A 25,913-nucleotide genomic window follows, 5' to 3' on the forward strand; every position below is an offset into this window, starting at 1 on the left:
AGTGAAATATTATGCAGTAGGAATCATATGTGCTTAGTTTGGTATGTCATCGAAGCGTTGGACATGCCAGAGTAGCTGAAGCATAACCAAGTGCTTCCTCTGCATTCTGAGGAATTTGTGGTTTCTAGTCTATAAAATCTCGCCTACTGCCCCCACTGATACCTTAGCAGGAGGTGTCGAACTGCCAATGCAGACACGTCTTTTACCTATATACACTACTGTTTGGAGAAAATGAAACATCCTGACAAAGACCGATGTGGCACATGACACTATACAAATAATTAGCACTACGGACCTGTACGTGAACTATGACTGTGGAAATTCAGTACGTAGTAGTGCCATCACGTATTGCAATCAGAGCCACTGGACATCATCATATGGAATCAAAGAGCAATTGAATATGCTGCTGTGGAATACTCTGTCATGCAGTTTGTAGGCGTGTCCACAAAGCTTCAACTGTGGCTACAGGAGGCCCTGAACGAACATGTTGCCAACTGACTGTATCTCAGAAATGTCAGGTGAATGGGCAGGCTAGGAAAGCACTGGTACATATTATTTTCCTTGCCGCATGTGGCCAGGTGTTGTTCTTCTAGAATACGGTGTGTGGAATTGATTTCAAGAGGGGCAGTGCCTCAGGCTGGTAAACCTCTGTGATGCAGCGGTAGCTGTTCAGATTGCCCTCAAGACATAGGAGGCAAGATCACATGTTATAGGCGTTTGCGCACTATGAATGCAGTCTGCCAGATTGTGTTCACCACAGCGGCATTGAACACATACGTGGCCATCACTGTAGGACTGTTGAAGCAGGAAGCATCTGAAAACACTACATTTTGCCACTCAGAATGGCAGTGTCGGCATTCACATGCCCATTGCAGTTGGTAGCATGGTGGGTTCTGGTCAATGGAAGCTGACACAATAGTATGCATGCCACCAGTCCAGCCCAAAGAAAATAGACTTGTCCACACCTGTTGCAGTGGTGCTGTGTTGCGCCAACACTGTGAAGAAAGCTATTCTGTCCATTACAGCTAAGAGGACAAGATGACAGTCATATTGCGGAGTGGTCATATTGTGTCATCTGATATCCTGTCGTCAGGACTGTGTATGGCGCTCTTCTCTCCACTGGTTCCACAAACACCTCGCTGTTGAAGCAGTGTGCCCAGTACAAGCCACAGTTTTATGGAATGACAAACCCACCTCCCAGAGACCAATCATTCTGCCCTGTTCACACATTCTCATGCCAGTATGCCACCCTGTGATGTTGACGAGGCATGGTGGCACTTTGTTACACATTTTGATTTCGTATGACAGCTCCACATCGACTGAGTGTCACATAACACTGATCTATCCAGACACACAAAAGAGGGTGCTATTGGGCTTATGTGCACGCAAGCTCTCTGCCATTTAAATCACTTATAATGGTTCTATTGTTCTACACATCCTCTTATCCTATGGTGTTGCAGACTGTTACTGCTGAGTGCTTCACTTGTTACAGTGTTGTACTATTCTGGCACTGACCTGACACCACGTAATTGGTTGTAAGACATGGTACACCTGTGTGCATGTGATGTCAGATTCCCAATGCCAAGGTTGCGTAGCATCATCTGGTATGTGCATTTCACTGCATATAACTTTTCGCTAACCATTATTTCCAAACATGCATCACTACTGAAAAACATATCCTGGAAGAATTGAAATGTTGCAGTACAACAAAACGAATTCCCTGTGAGGAATCTTAATACCTTATGTGAAATTACTGATATCATGATATTTCTCCTTTTGATGTTGATGAGATGTACTGCCTCATGCTACTCTTTGTTTCTATTCGTTGTGTGGCAAATGACTGACTCACACTCTACAATCACTGATGTAGCTGTTCAGACAAGGGAGGCTGCTGATGCATCTTTATGTGGGCTTTCTCCCTGATGTCTGCCTCTGCATGTATACAGTTCTACACATCCTCCAAGATTGAATTTTTTGGTGTCATCATTTCTGGCTGTTGCAGTGTGCACAGAATATAATGTGCAGTTATCACAGAACACCTCAAAATAGTAGTAGTAGTAATAGTAACAACAACAACAACAACATTGCACCACTCTCATGCCTAGCATAATCTGTGTATTGTTGAACAGAAACCTGTCTCTTTCACTACACATTTGACCACAAGAAATCACTGCTCACACCCACTTGTGCAGTGGAGATGAACGAACATATATCTACAATATATGTGCTGTTGAGTGTCCTTGTTATTAATGGAACAATTTGGCCTGTGCTCACTGATCTTACCTCTACATGCCTCGAACAGTTGTTTCAAGTTTAGATAGAGCCTACATTATCACTTTACAGCAAGAAGTTTTGTCAGCACAAGAAATAGCCTATCTAATTGGCATATGCCATTTTAATGTCAATCGAACATTGATTCAGTGTTCGCAAAATATCGATTGCCTGCTGTCAGGGGAGGATACAATATATACAAAACAACACACGGTAAGGGCTGTGCCAACCTAGGTGGAATGCTTCACACAGTCAATTTTGCTGTAGGTGTTTATTACAAACAACAGTACAACCCCCTGTCATAGTGATGTATGCAGAAGATAGGCAAGGTAACACCTGGTATTGCACCATGAAAATGGCATGAGTGAATCTTCACAGTTAAGTGCAGGATTTGTCTGATACAGGATGATCATAGCAAAAGAATATGGAAGCGTGCAGGTACCAGTGCTCATGTCCGCCCCCAGTAGTTGAGTGGGTCAGCGCGACAGAATGTCAATCCTAAGGGCCTGGGTTCGATTCCCGGCTGGGTCGGAGATTTTCTCCGCTCGGGGGCTGGGTGTTGTGTTGTCCTGTTCATCATCATTTCACCCCCATTGACGCACAAGTCGCCGAAGTGGCGTCAAATCGAAAGACTTGCACCCGGTGAACAGTATACCCGATGGGAGGCCCTAGTCACACGACATTTACCAGTGCTCATGTGACTCACAGTCCCACAGGATCAGTAGGCAGGTGGGGTCAGCTGTGTATTGTACCAGTATCACTTATGGCTGTCAGGTGCATCTCTGCCGTATCGAGGGTAATCAGAGGGCCATGCAGTGATGGAGCACGATCCTCAGTCCCAGTGTTCTGCCCTACAGTCGACGTTTGTGATGTATTTGTTTTTCAAGAGAATAAATCATGATTGGATTGTGCCCACCTCGTGAATACGGTCCTCTGGCAGGCAGGAATCGGCTAAATGAAATGGCCAGCAGTACCTTCTGACACGAATCAGTTTGAGCAATACATGGGAGCAGTTGACACTTGCAGTGGGTTTCCACTCTCATACTGGATATTCTCAGGATGACCACCAGTAAATAAGTTTCCAGTTCGAGTAATAGTGTTGCGATATCCTTATGAGCAGAGAATGCTGTGGAACTTGTGAGCATGTTAGAAATGCGTGGCTGGAGCAGTGCTTTACTGAATGTTTCCCAGCAGCAGATTTTGATTTAACAGGTGTGCAAAGTTGTGCACTTTTACGCAGATTGCCTTCATTTTGGTTACTGGGTGTTTTATTTCATAGTACAATTATTGTCTAGTTTCAGAATCTTTGTTCTTTCACTCTTTGTTCCCCTGGAATCCAAACACATGCAGGTGGTGCAAAATGTTTTGGAAAGGAGTGCTGCAGCCTGTGTTGGTACATGGTGCCAGATACGTCAGCCAGAATCAGAATATTTGGGGGGGGGGGGGAGACAACAACAACAACAACAACAACACTCACATGACCAATTTTCTTTCTGTAGAAAAGAGCTATTTTAGTGTCCTGCTGAAGTTGGAGAAGATTGATATTTCCCATGCAGCTACCGTAACATCTTGTACAGTAGTGCTTTGTGCTGTTTGTTGAACACTGCCACACACACTGGCTCTGGGATGCCAAAAGTTACAAATTTACTTTCAGTGTCAAATCTTGGCTTGGAGTTTTCTGCTTGAAGCCTTCCGGAAGAGCTAACAGATATTCTACAAGTTGTTATTGGTGTCAACAGAGGATGATATCTTATAGATTTCATAACTTGTGCTTCAACAGTGTGTGTAATATTGAAATATTGTATATTATTCCCTGGAAATGTAATGACTTGGAATTATCTGTACATATTTGCAATTTAATCACCAAACAAAAATATTGTTTGGTGATCATATGAGTTGTTATCTGATTTTGTTCTTAATTTTTACAGGTATATCATTCCGAGGACAGAGGTTCAGTTCATGAAAGGTATTTTTTTTCATTTTAGTATCATTTTTTAGAAATAGTGTTCACAATGAAAAAATAATTGTTTGTGAAACATTCTGTTTGCTGTTGTCAATGTAATTTCAGTGTGATTCCACCTGCTCACAGTTTTATATCTATTTTCAAACCTCAGCCTACTATGCAGTCATAAAAAACAAATAATTTTTGTGTCCAAGGTTGTAAATGGTAGTTTAACACCTGCTACTAATAAGATTGCCACTCCAGGGATGTTCTCCTGCTTTACCCTCTAAAATAATTACAGAATTGCAAAATAAGGCCACTGTGGTAGAGATAATGGTGGGTATTGGCCAGTGGGTAAACCTGTGCACCATGGCAAGGGGTTAGTGGCAGCCATTATAGGGCCGACAATGTCCACTTAAGCATGTGTGAAGCAACGCTGAACATCTGGAAAGGAGGCGATGGGGGCATGTGCACAGTGGCTGACCTCGGCACTCTGGCAAGCAATACATCGAAGGCGGAGTGCGGAAGCAGCATCCGATGAAGGTGGGAGAGTTCTGTGCCATTCTCCTGGGTGATATTAAGTGCCATGTAGTCCAATGATGAAGTGACTATATAAGCACTAACACAGTGATGTGGGCTGCAGATAGGTGGCGGCTGGGGGGGGGGGGGGGGGGAGAATGTGGGTCAACCATGAGGCATGCCGAGATAGTCCATGCAGCTGTGATAAACACGGTGTCCAGGTGGTGCAAGTAGTCAAAGCACCTGCCTGATAAGCAGGAGATCCCGGGTTCGAATCCCAGTTTTCAGTAGTCGCTGCGGATGCCACACGAAGTCCTGGTGCAGCTGGTGTCAATGATCCCTCCCCTTTCCTTCCTTTCTTCCCCCTCGTCCTTCAACTTAAATCACTTGTTGTTTAATTAGCATCAGTAACAGTGTTTTTTGAATGCACATCAGTTGATACACAGCTAATAATTTTACAATTTAAAAAATATATTCCTATTAAACATCACTTTTTACATAGCAACACAAAATGGAGTTTATTTAAAAGAATTATCCCCTGCCACATCGAAAATCCCTTTCCCATTTAATGCCAGTTTCCTTGAAAAAGACAAGATAATAAATTGTGTGGAAAATTTTGTAATAAAGGACTGAAAGGCCATAATTACTGACTTGCATGTAATAATCGTTTAGTGAACAGAAAACAGAACTTTTTATTCCATATTATTGTCCAGAAATTTTGCTACATAATTCCTGAAAGTTTAATGTGAAAAAGTTATTGACCATGTGGGGGGGGGGGAGGTAGTACTAGGTGTATCAGAAGGCTTCAATGGGATTCTAATTGTTTTTGTCTTGCTGTTTTTTTTTTAAATACTTATTTCCTCCATAAAAACTATTGAACCAAATATGTGTGTTGTTTCAGAAGATCATTTGAAAACATTTATTGAGTTGAAAGCAAGTTATACTTCCAACCTTTATAGCTGATCATTCCATTCCTGGACTGCTACCTAATTACACTAGATTCTCTCTGATACTAAATAGTATTTTTTTCATCTTGTGACATATTCTTGCTAATCATCTGATTAAAGTACAGGAGAAGTGAAAAACGGTATAGTGCAATAATTCACTTTTATAAAATTGTAATGAGGCAGCGGAACAGTATTCTAACATTAAGAATTTTTTCCTGACAGTTAACAGCTGTGTTTACATAATAATGTTAATAATGAATGACATCCTCCTTAAATTACCAGTTTCTTACTTATGGATTCTTCCACTGAGTAGTAAATTTCTGTATCAGACTACTGCATAGCAACCTGATTTGCTTATACAGACAATTGTGAGTATTCTTGATAGCTCAGATTGTTGTAGAAAAATACTGTATTTACTCGAATCTAAGCCGCACTTTTTTTCCCGGTTCTTGTAATCCAAAAAACCACCTGCGGCTTAGAATCTAGTGCAAACTGCAAAGTAAGCAGAAGTTCTGAAAAATGTTGGTAGGTGTCACCACAACTAACTTCTGCCATCGAATATATGTGGCGCTACACAGGCATGCTTTGCAAACACAAAGATAAATACTGGCGCCAAAACCTCTGCATCAGTAAATAAATTAAAAGAAAAGGAAGAATGTGAACATTATGCCATGTATTCTTTCATGTTTTGCTGCTATCTCATTTCAATCCTATATGCCTAATAAACTATAATACTAGAGTGAGACAACAGCAAATGCGGAAGAATATACACATCATGTCATGTTCATATTCATATTATTCTTATGCTGAATAGTGATACAGTCAGAAATGAAGCACGGCAACTGTACAGATTTTTAAATCTAAGATGACTCTTATTTCTGTGCAGAATGTAATGTACTAAAGAGGCGTCTGCAAAGATTTTCAAACAGAGAAAAATTTTCGCTAAATTCTCGTTCAGAACATCTTCTATCATATGCAGTTTATTATTTGGTTCTTGTTGATCATTATCAAAGAAAGCAGCAGTGTGAGTAGCAACAAATAGCAGTCTCTTGCCATTGTTTCGCTTATGAGACAATTCTTCTCTCCTTTTTTAAAATGTAAGCTGCAGTAGGGCACACAAAAGCAAGGCATGCCGCGAGCAGCAACAGGTTGTAAACACTCATTATCAGAATGTGACAAACAATGCATGACACAGTACAATAATGCATTTTCAGCTTAGAGTGACACAAACATCTATAACAAAGAGAACGGCACTTATCGGATCAAAACAAAATAATTGATTCAAACCAGACGAAGCACATGAAAAAGGAAGGGTATCCTTATAAATATCAACGGAGCGCCTGACACACAGCAATGGCTACTTGGTAAAGCTTAACTGTTAAGCTTACGACTTGAATCGAACTACTGTAGCTGTATCTTCATCTATTCGACCTAAATTGTGCCTCATGTTACAATGACCAACTTTGTTTTGGTCGAGATGTGGTCTAAAACTTTTCTCCCTTTGAATTTAGAGTCTCATTTTTCAGGTGCGGCTTAGATTTGAGTAAATACGGAAATGAGACAAGTTTAGCAGTGACATTTAGTACAATAAATCAGTTGCAGAAGATTTTGTGTTTATAATTCCATATCTTATTATCAATTCAAAACAAGTAGTACACAGATTCCCACATGTCCATGTCGGTGGCACTGGTTCCCCAAGTTACTCGATAGGTGCCCTGTATATGTGTTAAAGTTTGAATTCTTATGACAGTATCGTGAAAAAACATGTACACACACACACACACACACACACACACACACACACACACACACACACAGATGTATATACACTCGCGTGAACACTGTATATGGCCTCCGAGACCAGATTTTGATTGACTCCGCCTGATGGGAGAAGCAATCAGCGAATGGTGGAGATAAGGAGGAGGCTGGGTGGGAAGGGGGAGGGATAGCAGGGTAGGGGTGGGAAGGGAGAGTGTAGTGCTCCTTTTGTGAGTGCATGCACGAATGTGCTGGAGACATAACATTGTCATTACTCAATTGTGAATTTTCCATTGTTTAGTTTAAATTCTTATCTAGATTTAGTCCTGAAAATCTGGTACGATTCAGTTCTGTTATGTCCTTATTTTTATGGCATGCCTTTAACCTTACATTCTTGATTGCTGTGTCTCAAATTGTGCCATATGTGCTTTTGAGATCTTTAGTACCAATCTGTTACTAAGTTGTTCAGTGTATTAATAATGAAGTGAACAATGTTCAAAAGACAGATAGCTACTTACTGTAAAGAGAGACGTCAAGTTGCAGACAGACGCGATTAAAAGACAGCTGCATACAGATTTTGGCCTCAGCCTTCGTCAGTAAAAGTGTGACACACGCCAGTCACACACATGAGCAAGCACACTTCACGTACACATGCCTGCCAACTCCAGAACTTTGGACTGGACTGTCTACCGGAGTTTCCATTGTTTACTTATGAAATCAAAGATATTTTCAGCTTCACTATTTTCAGTTAAAACACATGTATGATCTGCAGACAGAACTAAAGGTAAGTTGGCCGAGCAAATAAACATTTGTATTACTAAACCACTGTCCCAGTATCGGCTACCATTTGTACGTTGCCCATCTAAAATTTTATGTTCTATATTTTGCTTAGTTATTGACTGAATTCAAAATGCTGTCACAATCTGTTCATTCAGAGGTATGATTGTATGTAACAAACTTAACACAGTAAGACAGCTGTTGCAGTTAAAAACTGTGTGTGTGTGTCTTGAGGCAGTATAACTGACTGTGCAAATGGCTGGACTATATTCATGCCATATTACTTATTGACTTCTGACAAACTTTACACCAGAGTTCAAGCTTTTGCAAAACTTTTCCTCATTGACAACCCTACAAAACAATGTCAGGAAAAACATTTATCAGTTACTACATTATCACTTACTACATTATCACTGTTCATACCATCGAAGTTCAGCATCAGGCATGGCATCTTAATTCGTTACTTCTTTACTAACGACTCTGCAACACTGTTTGTAGACAGTATCTGCACATATCACTGAATACACATGCAAAATTATATTATTGTACAACACACAGTTCAGGAGATATGATGTCATTAACCTTGAGATGCATGAATAACTGGTTTTTGCTCTGCTTAAAATTGAGCACAAATTGCCTAGACTAAGCTGGGGTTGGACAAAAACATGGAAAAACTGAACAAAAATGCAGATGCTAGTCAAGCTTGCAAGTTGCAGCGTTGTGTTTGACCGCAAATGCTCCTGCACAGTGTCCTCAATACACTACAAGTGTCAGTCATGGTCAGAACAGTGTTCAGTGTAGCTGTGAGTACATTGTGTCAGAGCTAAGTGAATCTGAATGTGAGCAAACTGTTGGTGCTTGTACGGCGGGTGCTTCCATAACTGAGTTAGCTGAGGTATTTGGTGTTTCAAGACAAACCTTATCAGAGATTTATACTGCATACAGGGAAAGTGGAAAAATACTGAAACTTCCTGGCAGATTAAAACTGTGTGCTCGACCGAGACTCGAACTCGGGACCTTTGCCTTTCGCGGGCAAGTGCTCTACCATCTGAGCTACCGAAGCACGACTCACGCCCGGTACTCACAGCTTTACTTCTGCCAGTATCTCGCCTCCTACCTTCCAAACTTCACAGAAGCTCTTCTGCGAACTTCATTATTGTCGTCTAACGAGATGCTAATCTTATCAATATACTTATTTATGGCATGTACATATCTCCTTGTTGGAAACCAAATTGGGCGTTCAGAATAATCTCATGTTTTATTATAAAAACATTTGCATCTGGATTGCAACTCCTTTTGCAAATACATTTGGGAAAAAAAGGAAAGAGATATTAGCGTGATATTTCCCCATTTCTTCCCCTGACCATATTTTAATACATCTTTAAACTAAGAGATGCTGAAAGAAACATGTTTGGCTGTCAAGAGGGTAGTGCACAAAATCTTCAACAATCATCAATTTAGAATATTATAGGCCGCACCACCACCACCACCACCACGTCCAAAGAAATTTTTGTCATATGTAAAGGTGATCAGTACCATATAAAGTCAGTACCCAGACTAACAGATGGAACAAAAGTAGAAATGTTGTATTTCATTTTCAAACGTTCCTTTGCAAAAGCAAATTCAGGAGTATTGCCCAGTTTATTTCCCACACCGTTTCAAAGGTGAGTGATACAGATATTAGTATCAGTGCCATTGAAAAACAGTTGATATTGCTAAAATTGAACTAAGCTCATGGGTCCAAAAGAATCCATATCAAGTTCTGTACTGAAGCTGAGGCTGAGTTGGCCCTTTCTTCTAACTACAATTTTATCATAAATCCCTTGAACGAAAAACAGAGCCAGTTCTTGGGGAAAAGAAAAGCACAGGTCACATCGATTTACAAGAAGGGTAGCAGAAATGATACCCAGAACTGTCACCCATTATCCTTGACATCCATGATTAAAGAATCCTCAGCTCAGACATAATGAAGTACGTTGAACAGAATGGTTGATACTTACCACCCAGAATGGATTTCAAAAACATTGGACATGCAAAACCTAGTACACACTTTTCCCCCATGACACTCTCAAAGCCATAGACAAGACCGTCAGGGGTATACATTATTTCTTGATTTCTGAAAAGCATTTGAACCACTCTGGTGCAACAGTGGAATTGTGTAACACATCATACACTACCAGGTGATAGTTGCCGTTTATAATGGCATGGGTTACGTGTGCATCATCCACTTTTCCACCTACCTTTGACGAATGTGTTGAAATTGCAAGACAGCAATGGTGTGTGAAAGATGTCACTGGCAACAGGAATGGAATCAGATAGTGTGTGTGCGTGGGGGGGAGGGGGGGGGGGGGGTACTTCGTGAATTATATTGTCGTGTTACAAAAATGACCATTTGTGTCAAAACAGTCTTATTTATTTGGTGTGTGTGAAAATGGTTGCAATATTATGAAGGCCTATTTTGTTTTATCAAGTAGACAGTGACAAAAAATACGTAATCAGATCGAGAAACCACACCGGTCTTTGGTGCTACTTGTATTAACAACTTCTTCAGTATTAGACAATGACATTTCGATTTTTCATGTGACAAAACATTTGACGAATTTTGGTGAGGTAATAGATCCTTTCACAGAAAGAAAAGCCCGCCGTGTAAAGCTGTAGCAAGATTAGAGGGGGAAAATGCTAGGAGCTAAGGATTGAAGAAATGTGTACTGTCTTGTTTGTCTCTTGTTGTAACTGGTTTTATGTATCCTGTATTTAATTTTATGTCACACAAAACGGCAACTTACTAGCTAACAGGCAACAAAGAGTTCTTGTTCTCCTGATTACAAATAATGCCATCCAGCAGTTGCTCTCTGGCAACTGCTGAAACGAACATATTTCTAAAAGGTCGCAGGAAAATATTGCGAATGGCGATTTGAAAAGCGTAACTTTCAAAGTAAATTTCCTTTTACGCAGGTTGAACTATGTATGATAATGTACGATGAACTTCTTGAATCACACAGCATTTGACTCTCATTTAAAAATCAACTCTTCGATGACAAGTCATTTAGAAGAATTTTGAGCCCACAAGACCAGAGATTTATCTCGTTATTAAAAATTTTACTGGCACATTTGTGTGATGTATCTTGAAGTGTAACACACACGAAAAGATCATCATTTGGAAGCTTAGCTTCTCTTGCAGCTTATTAACCTTAGAGACCAGTATTACATGTGAAAGCTTTTCTTTTCTTGTTGCAACACTATGTATATCAGTTTAAACCATTAACTTTGCTTGTTTGTGTGTTCATGCTACTTAACAGTGATGTTGCTAATTGGCTGACTACATCACTTGTCCTATGCTTTCAATATCCGCCAGCTAGTAAGATCACGTGAAATGAGCTATGACAGGCTTTACAAAAGCGCATCGCAGTCTCAGTTTCAATGCTTGGGAAAGTAACATGCGGTGTTTGATGGAATTAGAATTTATATTTTCGTTATACAAAAATATGCAGGGTACATGTTGCTTCACATCAAAGATCTTTCCAAAACTTGCCCCCCCCCCCCCCCTCCCTTTCTTCACAGTTACCTCCTTTGTACTTATGTTTTTCTTTACAACTTCTGTGATTACCTTATTTAGACATGTCCATTAATCTCCAACTGAGCTATCCTTTACTGCTGTGTCTATAGCCTTAGAGAACTTAAAGTGTATCTCGTCATTCCTTAGTACTTCCGTATCCAACTTCTTTGCGTATTAATTCTTCTTGACTATTCTCTTAAATTTCAGCCTACTCTTCGTCACTACTACATTGTGATCTGAGTCTACATCTGCTCCTGGGCACAGCCTACAATCCAGAATCTGATTTCAGAATCTCTGTCTGACTATGATGTAATCTAACTGAAATCTTCCTATATCACCCAGCCTTTTGCAAGTATACCTCCTCCTCTTGTGGTTCTTGAACAGAGTATTCACTATTACTAGTTGAAATTTGTTGCAGAACTTAATTAGTGTTTCTCTTCTCTCATTCCTTGTCCTAAGTCCTTAAATTCTCTTGTAACATTTTCTTATACCTCTTCCCCTACAACTGCATTCCAGTCCCCCATGACTATTAGATTTTCATCTCTGTGCACGAACTGTATTACTCTTTCTGTGTCCTCATATACTTTTTCTATCTCTTCGTCTTCAGCGTACTTACAAAGTTTCAAAAACCAACTTTAAATGATTAATCGAGGTGTTTATTGCTACATCCTATGTATCCCTCCTTTTAAGACCAGAAAGACAAGATTATGCTAATTACAATGTACACAGAGGCATTTAAGCAGTAATACTCTTCATGCTCCATACATGATTGGAACGAGTAGCAGTCTACTCTCTTCTGTGTACTTCACAATGGTTTGTAAAGTATAGATCTACATGGAGAACAACATTTTTCAAAAGAGTTATTTATTAATGCAATTAGTGGATGAATTGTTGTTTTATGCACTGATTTAATTACATTAGTGGGAATACCATTCCAGCCTGCAGAAGTTTCGTTTTCAGTGAAAACACGCATTATTTTCTAAGTCTCTCTTGAAACATACACACACTTACACTTTTTACCAAATGCAAAAGGATTTAGCTTGTGCCTGGTAAGCCAATACATGGAAATGTGATTTCATTATATTTATGTAAAATTCATTGAAGCACTTTATATTTGTGCAGGCTTTACAATGTCACTTTAAAGTTTAATTTTAGAAATTTCATGGTTACAGACTTTAATTCCTAATTCAGGGTTAAATGAGAGACCACACTACCTTCCGTTTATGTTTGTAGCTGAGAATTATTGTTTTGACATTTACTTTGTCACATTTACAACATCATTAGATACAGTTTTATAATGCTATATGTAGCCAATAAAAGCAGTCTCTCTGTTGCAGTTCATTGTGTAGCTGTCTTTTCGCAATAATGTCCCACAGCTTCCAACACAATTCGGTATTCAAGTATACCATGAAATTTTTATGGATGATGTTTAATGGTTACCTAAATTGATGTCACAATAACATTTAGGTCCACTAATTCTACATAGCAGCCATCAAAATTTCATTCTTCATTTAAACAGTCAAAATAATTTCTTACTTTTAAACAGTTTTGCAGTTAGTCAGCATTGTGATCATTTACATTATAGTGCATAATACATTTGGTCTCTGTTTTGTTTGTAACTGAAGCACACACTTGCTTTGGAAACGTTGTGATCTTAGCTTTGTTGTGGACTTGGGTAATTTTTCATGCTGTTCTTAAGATCTGGGTAGTACCTATTAACATTGTACTAATTGTCTTGGTGCCTAACCTGTTGAAGTGCAAACTACCTTTCCTCATACATGAATTATTAGAACCTACAAATACTCCTCAGTCCTCATAACTTATTATCGCTGTGCTCTCTGATTGTATTATTTATCCTCTCTGTATACTATTCACTTACTGAACTTCTGTATATTTTGCTACTAATTAAAATCCTATTACTTGCATGTGTGAACGCATCTTCGTAGTAGATGTGTGATTCATCTGGAGATTCTGTGTTTTTGTTTAGTATGTTGTTGAAGTATTTATTCAATTGATGAGACAAGGTTCCTAGGCAGGTGTAAATTTTTGAATTTGGCACATCAGCTTTCTTTAATATGGAGTTGTCTGTAATGACAGATACATATTTCTTGTCATCAGTTTCACTACTGTGTGTCCTATATTTTTTTTAAATTTTTATATGTCCATTGTTATTTATTTCCTGTTTTATAGTCTTCAGTTTGTTGGTCTTTGGCATTTACTACAGATGTGTTTGATGAAACCTGAATTTTATCACTTCAAGGAGATTTGCATATACATTCATTTGTATATACTTTTGTGATTATATTCTCCAGATAAAGTCTTTATGCAAATACATATTTTACAACTCCTCTTCTCGTGTCAGGCCTCATGGTCTACCAATAAAGCAAGTGCAAAAAACCAAATAGTTGAGCCCGGTCGGATTATGGATTTTTTAAAGGTTGCCTTTAACCTGGCACTGGCATACAACTCTCAGTGATGTAAAGATTCATCAGAAATGACACATGGTTCAGATTCCACATTAAACTTAAGGTCCTCTCTGCTGGACAGGATAATTCGGGTAGGTTGGGGGGACAAACGTCACTGAAGTGGCGTCCAGTTGAAAACTTGTACCAGGCCTTTAATCAACACAGAATTATTTTTCAGTAGCTTTCTGTTTAAGTGATGACAGTGCAGATGTTAGAAACAAATTTTATCACACAGGCAATTAAAGCATGGCCGTTGAAAACTGTCAGTGATAAATTTTCCACATTTTAGCACACTTTTTCACGATCTAAAGGTATGTTTTAACAAACACAATTGCATTTGCGACATGTTTGTGACATTTGTTGCATTACATACGGCAAATAATGGTACCATTTAAGGAAATGGCAGCAAGGGACAGGAGAGAACACCATGTGCACTCAGTATATATGCCTTTGGGCCTCATTCAACATGTTGGAGATACTGTTCTGGCAGCAACTTTGATTTTATAACAAGTACTCTGTGGCACTGTCCCCTTACTTAGCTTGCATTTATCGCAAGTCTCTCGCCCAGCACAGAGCCCAAAGCGACTGGAAAAAGGCGCAGGTGACTCCAGTATATAATGAGGGTAAAAGAATGGACATGCAAAATTACACATCAATATCCCTAACTTCTGTTTGCTGCAGTATCCTTAAACATATTCTCAGTTTGATATAATAAACTTTCTTGAGACTGAGAAGCTTATGTCTACGAATCAGCGTGGTTTATAAGGCATCACTTATGTGAAACTCAGCTGACCTTTTTTCACATGATGTACTGTAAACTATGGATGAAGGGCAACAGGAAAAATCTATATTCCAAGATTTATGGAAAGTGTTTGACATGACACCCCATTGCAGGCTGTCAATGAAGATACGAGCATATCGAACAAGTTCACTGATATGAGAGTGGCTAGAAGACTTCTTAAGTAATAGAACCCAGTATGTTGCCGTCTACGGTGAGTGTTCATTAGAGACGAGGGTATTTTGTCAGGAGCGCCCCAGGGAAGTGTGATAGGACAGCTGTTGTTCTCTATATACATAAATAATTTGGCAGACAGGGTGGGCAGAAATCTGCGGTTTTTTGCTGATGATGCTCTGGTGTGTGGTAAATTATTGAAGTCAAGTGACTGTAGAAGGATACAAAGTGATTTAGACAAAATTTGCAGTTTCCAGAATGAGATTTTCACTCTGCAGCGGAGTGTGTGCTGATATGAAACTTCCTGGCAGATTAAAACTGAGTGCTAGTTCTGCAAGGTTCGCAGGAAAGCTTCTGTAAAGTTTGGAAGGCAGGAGACGGATACTGGCAGAAGTAAAGCTGTTAGGACGTGGCGTGAGTCGTGCTTGGGTAGCTCAGTCGGTAGAGCACTTGCCCGCAAAAGGCAAAGGTCCCAAGTTCGAGTCTCGGTCCGGCACACTGTTTTAATTTGCCAGGAAGTTTCAAAATTTCCAGTTGTTGTGATGAATGGCAGCCAGCCCTAAATGCGGAAAAAATACAAGTTATTGCAGATGAATAGGAAGACCAAACCAGTAATATTCAGATACAGTATTACTGGAGTCCTGCTTGTGACAGTCAAGTCATTTAAATATCTGGGCAAAACGTTGCGAAGTGATATGAGATGGAACGAGCATGTGAGAGCTGTGGTAGGGAAGGTGAATGGTTGACTTCGGTTTTATTCAGAGAATTTAGGAAAAAGTGGTTCACTTGTAAAGGAGACTGCCTGTAAGACACTGGTGCGACATATTCTTGAGTACTGCTCAAATGTTTGGAATCCATGTCAGGTCGGATTAAAGGAAGACATCAAAGAATTTCAGAGCCGGATTGCTGGATTTGTTACTGGTAGGTTTGAACAACACGTAAGTGTTATGGAGATGCTTCCGGAACTCAGATGGGAATCATGGAGGGAATGCGATGTTCTTTCCGACAAACACTGTTGAGAAAATTTAGAGAACCAGCATTTGAAGCTGACTGCCAAATGATTCTACTGCCGCCAACATGCATAGCACTTATTGACAACGAAGATAAAATATGAGTTATTAGGGCGCTGACAGAGACCCATGTAGACTTTCGCTTTCCCTCGCTGTATTTGCGAGTGGAACAGGAAAGGAAATGACTATTAGTGGTACAGGGTACCTCCTGCCATGCAGTGTATGGTGGGTTGCTGTGTAGTTGCAGAACAGGGTCCAACCAACTGCAGATCGTGGAGCACATTGGAAGAAATTATTTCTGTCATCTTTACTCCGAGGTCATGCTTAAATCACTTCAGCAACTGGTTGGGAATGTTGGAAAGACCAGCTTTGCATGTGGAGTTTCAACAAGGTTCAAAATTTGCGGTCTTATCCCCAGAACTGATCATGGCCGAGTTGAGTGGAAGGAATGAACTAGAGACTTTGAAGGTTCTGTGACTTCCAGGGATTATACTACAGTGTTAAGAAGTGTAGGGTGCCCCTAAATGGGTCAGGTGTGCACTATGCATTAGAGGCTGCTACACAGATAGCTGACTAAAAAAAAAAGATTGAGTGTCTTCATCCAGTCAAGAAAATGATAGCTGTAGGATACCCAGAAGTGTTAGTGTGAGATCAAGGAATGCTCCTCACAGGTGAGAGTATTAAAATCCTAGTAGTTAATTGCCAAAGCAGTCACAATGAAATGCCATAGTTGGAAGCACCCTTGAAAAGTGGTGAAGTTCGCATGATAATCAGTATAGAAGGCTGGTTAAAGCCTTAATTTGATGAGATTTTTGTGGAAAATATTAATAATAATGGTGAAAGGATAGACAAATGAGTAATGGAGGTGATGCATTTGTCAGTGTAGACAAGAAACTCAACTCCACCGAGATAGAGTTGAAACTGTATTTGAGATTTATTATGGCAAGACTCATTATCAGAGATGGGCATAAAATTATTTGGTCCTTATACTGACCAACATGCTCACTTCCCGATGAAATTGAAAATTGTAGAGAGAACAGTTTGCTTGTAAGCAAGTTCCTGAGTCATACTGTAATCATTGGTGGAGACTAATCGCCCAACGATCAATTGGGAAATCAACACTTTTATGTAGTGAGTTTGACAAAACTTACTGTGAATCATAAGTAATGCCTTCTTTGAAAACATACTGGGATAGTTCGGAACCCCACTCATGATCGAAATACACAGATCTAATGGCAACAAATAGAACTAGTGCCAACAAATAAAACTAATGGCAACAAATAGAACTGATCTCTTTCACGATGTCCACATCAAAACTAGTATCAGTAACCATATGGTGGTTGTGGCACAAGTGATTACCAGTAACAAATCCAAAGATATATATGTTCAGTAAACTAGGTAAAAGTAAAGCAGTAGTGTCATATCTCAATGAGGAGCATGAAACTTTCAGTACGGTGCAGGAGCACATAGAGGAACTATGGGTCAAGTTTAAAAGAATAGTTTACCATGAAGTGCATAGATAAATAACCAGTAGGGCAGTTTATGAAGGGAGGGACCTTCCATAGTTTACAGTCACACTACTAAATAGACAAGAGACAGCTGCATAATAGGTTTAAAACAAACCATAGGGTTATAGATAGCAAATTGAGTGTAGCAATATGAATACAGATATTCTTAACTCAATTTTCAAGTGTTTCTTTTCAAAGAACAACCTGGGAGAACTGCCCCAAATTACTTCTCATGCCGCTGGAAAGGTGAGTGAAATAAGTATTAGTGTCACAGTGGGGTTGAGCAACAGCTGAAATTGTTAAAATTGAACAAATCTCCAAGGTCCCAGAGGAATCTCATCAGATTCTATACTGAATTTGAGACTGAATTAGCCCTCTTATAGCTATAATCTGTTGTAGTTTCCTTGAACAAAAAGCTCTGCCTCATAATTTGAGGAAAGGAAGGGTCACAGCTGCTTACAAGAAATGTAAGAGTAGTGATCCACAAAACTACTGCCCAATATCCCGACATTGATTTGTTGTAGATTTTTAGAACATATCCTGAGCTGAAACGTAATGAGGTATCTCCTCCATGGCTCCCAGCCTGGATTCTGAAAATGTAGATCATGTGAAACCCAATTCACACTTTCCTCATTTGACATATTGAAAGTTTTGGGTAACTGCAGTCAGTTAGATGCGGTATTTCTTGGTTTCTGAAAAGCATTTGACTGGGCATCACATCTGTGCTTATTGTCAAAAGTACATGTGGAGTATAAAGTGAGGTTTGTGACGGGATTGAGGATTTTTTGGTAGGAAAGATGCAGCCTGCTATTTTGGATAGTGTGTCATTGACAGGTGTAGAAGTAACTTCCAGCGTGCCACAGAGGAGTATGTTGGGACCCGTACTGTTTATGTTGTATATTAATTATCTTGCAGACAATTTTAATAGCAACCTCCAAATTTAAATAGTAATCTCAGACATTTTTCAGATGTTGCAAATTATCTACAATGAACTAATGTCTGAAAGAAGCTATGTAAATATTTGGTCAAATCTCGCTAAGATTTGAAAGTGGTGCAGATTGACAACTTCCTTTAAATGTTCTGAAAAGTAAAAATGAACTTCAAAAAAGGAAAAAAAATCCTGTGACTATAATATCAATGAGTCACTATTGGAGAATCAGCCAGCTCACCAACTCACTTTGTAGGGATATGAAGTGGAATGATCACTTAGGCTTAGTCTTGTATAAATCAGGTGGCAGACTTTGGTTTATTGGTAGAAAAGTGGGAAATGCAGTCTACAAAGGAAACTGCTTAAAAATCACTCATGGATCTCATCCTAGAATATTGCTCAAGTGTGTGATTTGTGTACCAGATTGGACAAATGGGGGATATTGAACATATACAGGGAAGGGCAGCACGAATGGTCATACATTTGGAGGGCATCCCAGAAATTCTGAAAATATTGAACTGACAGACTCTTGAAGATAAAAGTAAACTATTCTTACAAATCCTGCTTACAAAATTTTGAGAACTGGCTGTAAACAAGGACTGTAGGAAAATACTATATCAGTCTGTAGGAACTATGTATCCCTCATGAATGGGTCATCAGGACAAGATTAGATTAATTACAACACAGAGGCACTTAAACAGTCATTCTTCCCATGCTTTGTCCTTGATTGGAATTGGAAGAAATCCTAATAACTGGTACGAAGGGACATATCATCTGCAATACAGTTCACAGTGGTGTGTAGAGTGTAGATGTTTTTTTTTTTTTCCGAGGGGAACGGGGGGGGGGGGGGGGGGGGAGGTGCTTAGTGACATTAGTGACAAAGTCCCAGTGATATGGAATATTTTGAAAGATGATTAGTGACTTGTAAGTAGCCACAAAAAAAGTTGCAGTTCCAGTGCTGTTAAAAACCTAGGCAATATAGACATGTAAAACTTTTTTTTTTAAATAGAAACGCCTGACTATTCTACAGGGTGTTCCAGAAATGTTGTGACAAACTTTGAGGGGTTGTGGAGGGCATCTGTGTTGGGAAACGTAGTCTAGTGACGCTACAGAGAGTCAAAGTTTTAATCACCACCACCTGCTACTGAGCCACCCCTTCAGCAGCAAATGTGAATTATGTGAATTTGCATGCTGATGTACCCCTGTTAAATCTCCAAAGTTTTTCTTTGTACAGGAGAAAAATTAACTGAAATGACTGAATGACTGAAACAGTCATCCACTAAGGCAGCAGTGACTGACATTGATAGGAGGCAAGGCCTTTCTACGCGTATCCTAACTCCATCTTCACCACACCTGCGAAACTCATGCTCTTAAATTAAGGATAAGTGCAAAATGTGGTGCCGTACAACGTGGCACTACAGAAAACTGGCGCTAATAGCGTAGGCACATAGGGAACACACATGACACAGATCTGTAAGTTCATGGTATTGGTGATAAGTTCAGTAAACCATCCCGAAATACATGTGCTACAAAACGCCACTGTTTCCTGTGCATGTACCCAGACATCAATACAGGATATGATCACCACCCCCCCCCCCCCCCCCCCCACACACACACACACACACACACACACACACACACACACACACACGCACACCGCATAACAGGTTGGCATACTCTGGATCAGGTGGTCGAGCAGCTGCTGGGGTATAGCCTCCCATTCCTGCACCAGTGCCTGTCGGAGATCCTGCAGTGTCGTAGGGGTTTGAAGAAGTGTAGCGATCCGACGACCGAGAGCATCCCAGACATGCTAGATGGAATTTAGGTCTGGAGGACAGGCAGGCCACTCCATTCACCTGATATCTTCTGTTTCAAGGTACTCCTCCACAATGGCAGCTCGCTGGGGCCGTGCGTTATCATCCATCACGAGGAAGGTGGGACCCACTGCACCCCTAAAAAGGCGGACATACTGGTGCAAAATGACGTCCTGGTACACCTAACCTGTTACAGTTCCTCTGTCAAAGACATGTAGTGGTGTACGTGCACCAATCATAATCCCAACCCACACCATCAAACCAGGACCTCCTTACAGGTCCCTTTCACGGACATCTGGTTCCTGGTTCATGCCAGATGAATACCCGGTGAGAATCACTGTTAAGACTATATGTGGACTCGGCCGTGAACATAACCTGGGATCACTGTTCCAATGACCATATACTGTGTTATTGACACCAGGCTTTACGGGTGCTCCTGTGACCAGGGATCAGTAGAATGCACCTTGCAGGTCTCCAGGCAGATAAACCATGTCTGTTCAGTCATCTGTAGACTGTGTGTTTGGAGACAACTGTTCCAGTGCCTGTGATGAGGTCCCAAGCAAGGCTACCTGCAGTACTCCTTGGCTGTCTGCGCCACTGATGGTGAGATATCAGTCTTCTTGTGGTGTTGTACACTGTGGATGTCCCGTACTGTAGTGCCTGGACACTCTTCCTGTCTGCTGGAATCGTTGCCATAATGTTGAGATCACACTTTGTGGCACACGGAGGGCCCGTGCTATGACCTGCTCTGTTTGATCAGCCTCCAGTTGCCCTAGTATTCTACCCCTCATAACGTCATCAATATGTGTTCTTTAAGCCATTTTCAAAACACCGTCACCATTAGCACGTCTGAAAATGTCCGCACACTTACTCACTGCACTGTACTCTGACATGCACCAACACACCTCTGCGTATGTGGACTGCTGCCAGCACCACCGTGCGATGACCACAGGTCAAATGCACCAAATGGTCATATGCTGAGGTGATTTAAACCCGCAAGCTGCTCACCAAAGTGTTGTTCCAGCCTGTGTCAGCATTATCTTTAATTTATGAGCATGAGAGTAGCTCCTCATTCTCCACTGGTGATTGTGGCAATCACTGAATGACAAACATTGTTGCGACATGTTCCACCTGTTTTCCACCAGGGTACAACGTCACATTTACAGCTGAAGAGGTGGCATTTGCTGGTTCATGTAACTTCAGCACTATGTAGCATCATTGGATTATTTTTCTGGACATGACTTCTTATCCTCGATTTGTTCTGCAAGATACCCTCTGCAATCCGTTGAAGTTTGTCTCAACTTTTCTGGGACACCGTGTATATTTCTTCCTTTCCCTGCAGCCCCCCATGACCCCCGCCCTCATCCCCCCACCCCTCCCCCTCTGGGATGGGTGCCCTTAGATGTTAACTTGTTTTTCTAGAGTCTTCTGCCACTACACATTTTTATAGGTGCCATCTTGTTATGATCTGTTTTTAATACTCTGCTTGTTTTGTTAAGCCCATTTCCTCAGTTTCTCCTATATTTTCTACAGCCTCCTTCTAACACTTCCATTCCCTTCACACTTCTTTTTCTCTCTTATTCTTCAGTACTTATGTTTCTACCTCATATATCGCTCCTACCCTCTTCCATCCTTCCCATTCTCCTAGGGTGATTTCCCTAAATCGGTGCAAAAATGCCGGGATGGTTCCTTTCAAAGTGCATGGCCAACTTCCTTCTCCATCCTTTCCTAATCCGATGAGGCTGATGTCCTCGCTGTCTGGTCTCCTCCTCCAAAATACAACCCCCAACTCATTCTCCTGGGCCCAGGTAAAAACAACATCCACTCTCTCCCTTCCATGTCCTCCCATCTTATCCCAGCTACTCTCATCACTCCATGCCAGTTCTTACCCTCCATATCTTTCTTGCCCAGCCTGATGATGATGATGATGATGATGATTGCAGTTCGTGTACACAACATTGGAAGCTGAAAGTAAAAACTTGACGATACATTAATATTTATTTGCAGTATACTGTGGCGGTGTTTAACATAAAGGTCAGTGGCTTTCATAATGTTCTCCTTGTCTCCTACAATTGTGCATAAACCTTTTAAAATATATTTGCCAGTGATGGAGTCATTTTCCTGTTTCCCTTAGTGGTATCATAAATGTGTATTGCTTACTGTAGTAGTTATTGGCATTCATTTTTTGCAATGTTCATAATCTGTTATTAATGTTTTCATGTATCCCATCAGTCATGAATAACAAAATTGTAGTGATCGCATATGGCAACTTATGTGCAGTGAAGTAACTTTCCCCCCATTTACAAACAATTAAATTATTTTAAACATGTATCTTTGATCTGATTTGTGGCATTCACTAGGCCGCCGAATCCTGCTGCTGATGACAACAGTGTTCCAGTGCAAGAAGCAGCCCTCCACGCAGAAACTCCTGCTTACCTGACGGATGACTCAAATTACACAACGTTACCAGAAGAGTCAGAGTGTGATGGTAACAAGTTGTGGAACAGCAACTATAGCGAACATGACAGTACTTTATCAAGATTGAGACTTGCATTGAAAAAGAAGAGGCGTTCACGTACTGGAGAAAAAAGCTATCCATGTAATGAATGTGGAAAGTCCTTCCCTAAGCCTTGTCAGTTGAAATACCATATGCGTAAACACACCGGTGAGAGGCCGTACGTTTGTGGCATCTGTGGAAAGACTTTTGCGAAAACAGCTCATCTGAATGTTCACAACCGTACACATACAGGTGAGAAGCCATTCAAATGTGACGTTTGTGGAAAATCGTTCCCCGATTCTGGCAAACAAAAGAGACATATGCGCTCACATGCAGGGGAGAAGCCATACGTGTGCGACATTTGCGGAAAGTGTTACACTGTCCACGGCAGTCTGACAAGCCACAAACGATCCCACACGGGGGAGAATGCATACAAGTGTGATGTGTGTAACAAAACGTTTCCTAGACCTAGTGTTCTTAAAGTCCACATGCGGTCACACACGGGGGAGAAACCCCATGAATGTGGAGTTTGTGGGAAAGGCTTCACTCAGTTTGGCAATCTGAAGAGGCATTTGCATTCCCATATAATGGGGAGCCGGCTCAGTAGTGTAATGGTCAGCACTGCGGAGTAGGATACGGGGTCTACAGCTCCTATTACGAGGACCTCCTCGAAGAATCTAGCTTCAATTGTTGAGGCTTCTTCAGATTTTGCAGGCTGAGAAGAAAATATATGGGAAACACTCAGCCTTGCGGCTTGGCTTGCAATAAGGAAACAGATGCTTTGTGTTTCTCATACTAACTGCAGTAGCTGGGAGAGGCTGGAGAGATCGTGTTGACAGCCTGATCTGCCATGGGGCAGTACATGACCACCAGGGAAGAAAGCAGTTTGATCACTGAAGAAGTGGAGTAGTGAGGGGGAAGCATTAAAACATGAGGAATTGTTTTTGTTTGGGGGGAGGGGGTGGCACCAGTGTGTAGAACAAGTAGTTCACATCTGTGCTGTATGCAGAGAGATCTTTCAGACCATCCAGTCAAAAACAGTTGCTGCAGACAGGTTGAAGTCAGTGCACTGTTGCCACATGTGTTATGTCTTCCAAGAATTGTCTTAAGATGCCCTGTCCTAAGTGAATTTATGGATAGAGAATGCTGAAAGGATTATAGGCATTGCTTTGCATGCCTATCTGAGTTCCTGGACTGAGGACTGTCAAACTGAATTGATTTTTAAGTAATTGAGCACACTATATAAACTACTCATTATAGGCTTGTACTGTTTGCTGAAGCCTGAACTCGAGATGTTTACAGGAACCTGAAGTTTCCTACCAGAGAAAAGTAGATTTGGGCTTGTGGTACAAAAGATAACCAATTTTCATTCTGCTTCCTCATGGATAAGAAATCTACTTGAGGGAAAAGAAAATTTTGGGATACTCCCATGTTTATGTACCAGGTATTTCAAAATGAATATTGGGATTTCAATGCTTTGTAGCATTTATTACATTCAACATAAAATAATAAATTAAACATCAAATGAAAGAGCAACTGTTTGCCATACAAATGTTCAATGTGAGCACCATCCATCACAAAGCACACACAGAGTTCTTCCCAGATCTTATCATTGTGTCTGGAGTAATTGTTGTAACAACTGCTTCAATCCAGTTTCCTGTGTCACATAGATCAGCTGTAGTGAAGGTACAGATAAGAGATCCTTTAAGTAACCCAAAGACAAAAATTGTATAGCATCGGATGAAGCGAACATGTAGGCCACGTGAAACAAGCTTTGTCAACTAGACCCTAGCATCCAACCCAGCCGTTGGATATGTCGTCGTTTAACTATTGTACTGAGTTATGCCAGTGAGGCAGTGCATTAACTTGCTGCCAAATACAGTTATGTGGTTCAGCTTCTTCCAGTTGAGGAAAGACAAATAGTTATAGTGCATCAAGATACAAAACACCAGCTACAGTTGCTTCATGGAAAAAGAAAGGCTCATAAATCTGCTGGGATCTGATACCAAAATCATTCAATATAGGGGAGTCTCATTGCAACCGTACTATCTTGTGGGGATTTTCTGACCCCCTGGATGTGTTCACATTTCCACTTAGATGAAATGTTGATTCATCACTGAAGGACACTATCCAGAAAATCTTCATCGTCATGCAGTAACATTTCATTTGCAAAGTTGGCATATGTGCTCTGTGACTAATGGTGCTCAGATTGAACACTTATAAGAAAAACTGTCTTGAGTTGCTCTTTCATTTGATTTATTATTTAAGTTGAAGGAAATACATGCTACAAAGCCTTAAAATCCTGATATTCGTTTTGAAACACCAGATATAAGCAGAATGATTTCATGAATACAGACTTACTGACACCTGAATGTTTGTTTGCTGCGTCTACTCATTCTGAAACTTCACAAAATGGAAGCAGCAGCTTCCTGCTGCCCTTAAATATAAGTACTCTTAAATGACAACAATAAAGTGATGATTGTTCACCCTTTCATGGGTGATGGAGTAAACTAACGTTCAGCTTTAAATAAGTGACTGTTTACATATGAGCACATTTGTGACTATTTTTGTTCAAATGGAACAAAATTTTATAATGCAAGTAGCCAGCTATCGTACAATTCAAAAATTGTAACATCTTTAACAAATTTGTGTCATAAAAATCCAATGTTTTGTAACATAAACAATCACACAGGATGCGGTGTGTAGTGATGAGTATTTGGAACCATATGGTTATGATGTATGTATCATCAAATAAAAAATTGAAGAAGATTGTCATTTTATTTACAATATTAAATATCAAAAATATAATAATAATATAAAAATAGAATAATATTAATATTTATTATTATTATTATTATTATTATTATTATTATCCCTGTTTAATATGCCTGGTATAAAGCATTAATTCAGAAAATGAAAGTCAGAAAATTGAGCCCCGTCCATACTTGGAAATATTACAATAACTCCCT

The 25,913-nt window shown here is 40.2% G+C and overlaps 1 protein-coding gene across 7 annotated transcripts in view; it reads left to right on the forward strand.

The window, feature by feature from the left end:
- LOC126278449 (gastrula zinc finger protein XlCGF17.1) overlaps positions 1-25,713 on the forward strand; it is a 110,001-nt gene extending 84,288 nt beyond the window's left edge. For all 7 annotated transcript variants that reach the window (XM_049978567.1, XM_049978565.1, XM_049978570.1 and 4 more), the window contains 2 exons: positions 4,200-4,237; positions 22,808-25,713. In XM_049978567.1, coding sequence (XP_049834524.1) covers positions 4,200-4,237; positions 22,808-23,576 — 807 coding nt within the window. In that variant the 3' untranslated portion in view covers positions 23,577-25,713. The remainder of the gene's footprint in view (positions 1-4,199; positions 4,238-22,807) is intronic.
- Positions 25,714-25,913: the final 200 nt, after the last annotated feature.

Source organism: Schistocerca gregaria, chromosome 6, assembly GCF_023897955.1.
Source record: "Schistocerca gregaria isolate iqSchGreg1 chromosome 6, iqSchGreg1.2, whole genome shotgun sequence".
In the NCBI taxonomy this organism is placed as follows: Eukaryota; Metazoa; Arthropoda; class Insecta; order Orthoptera; family Acrididae; genus Schistocerca; species Schistocerca gregaria.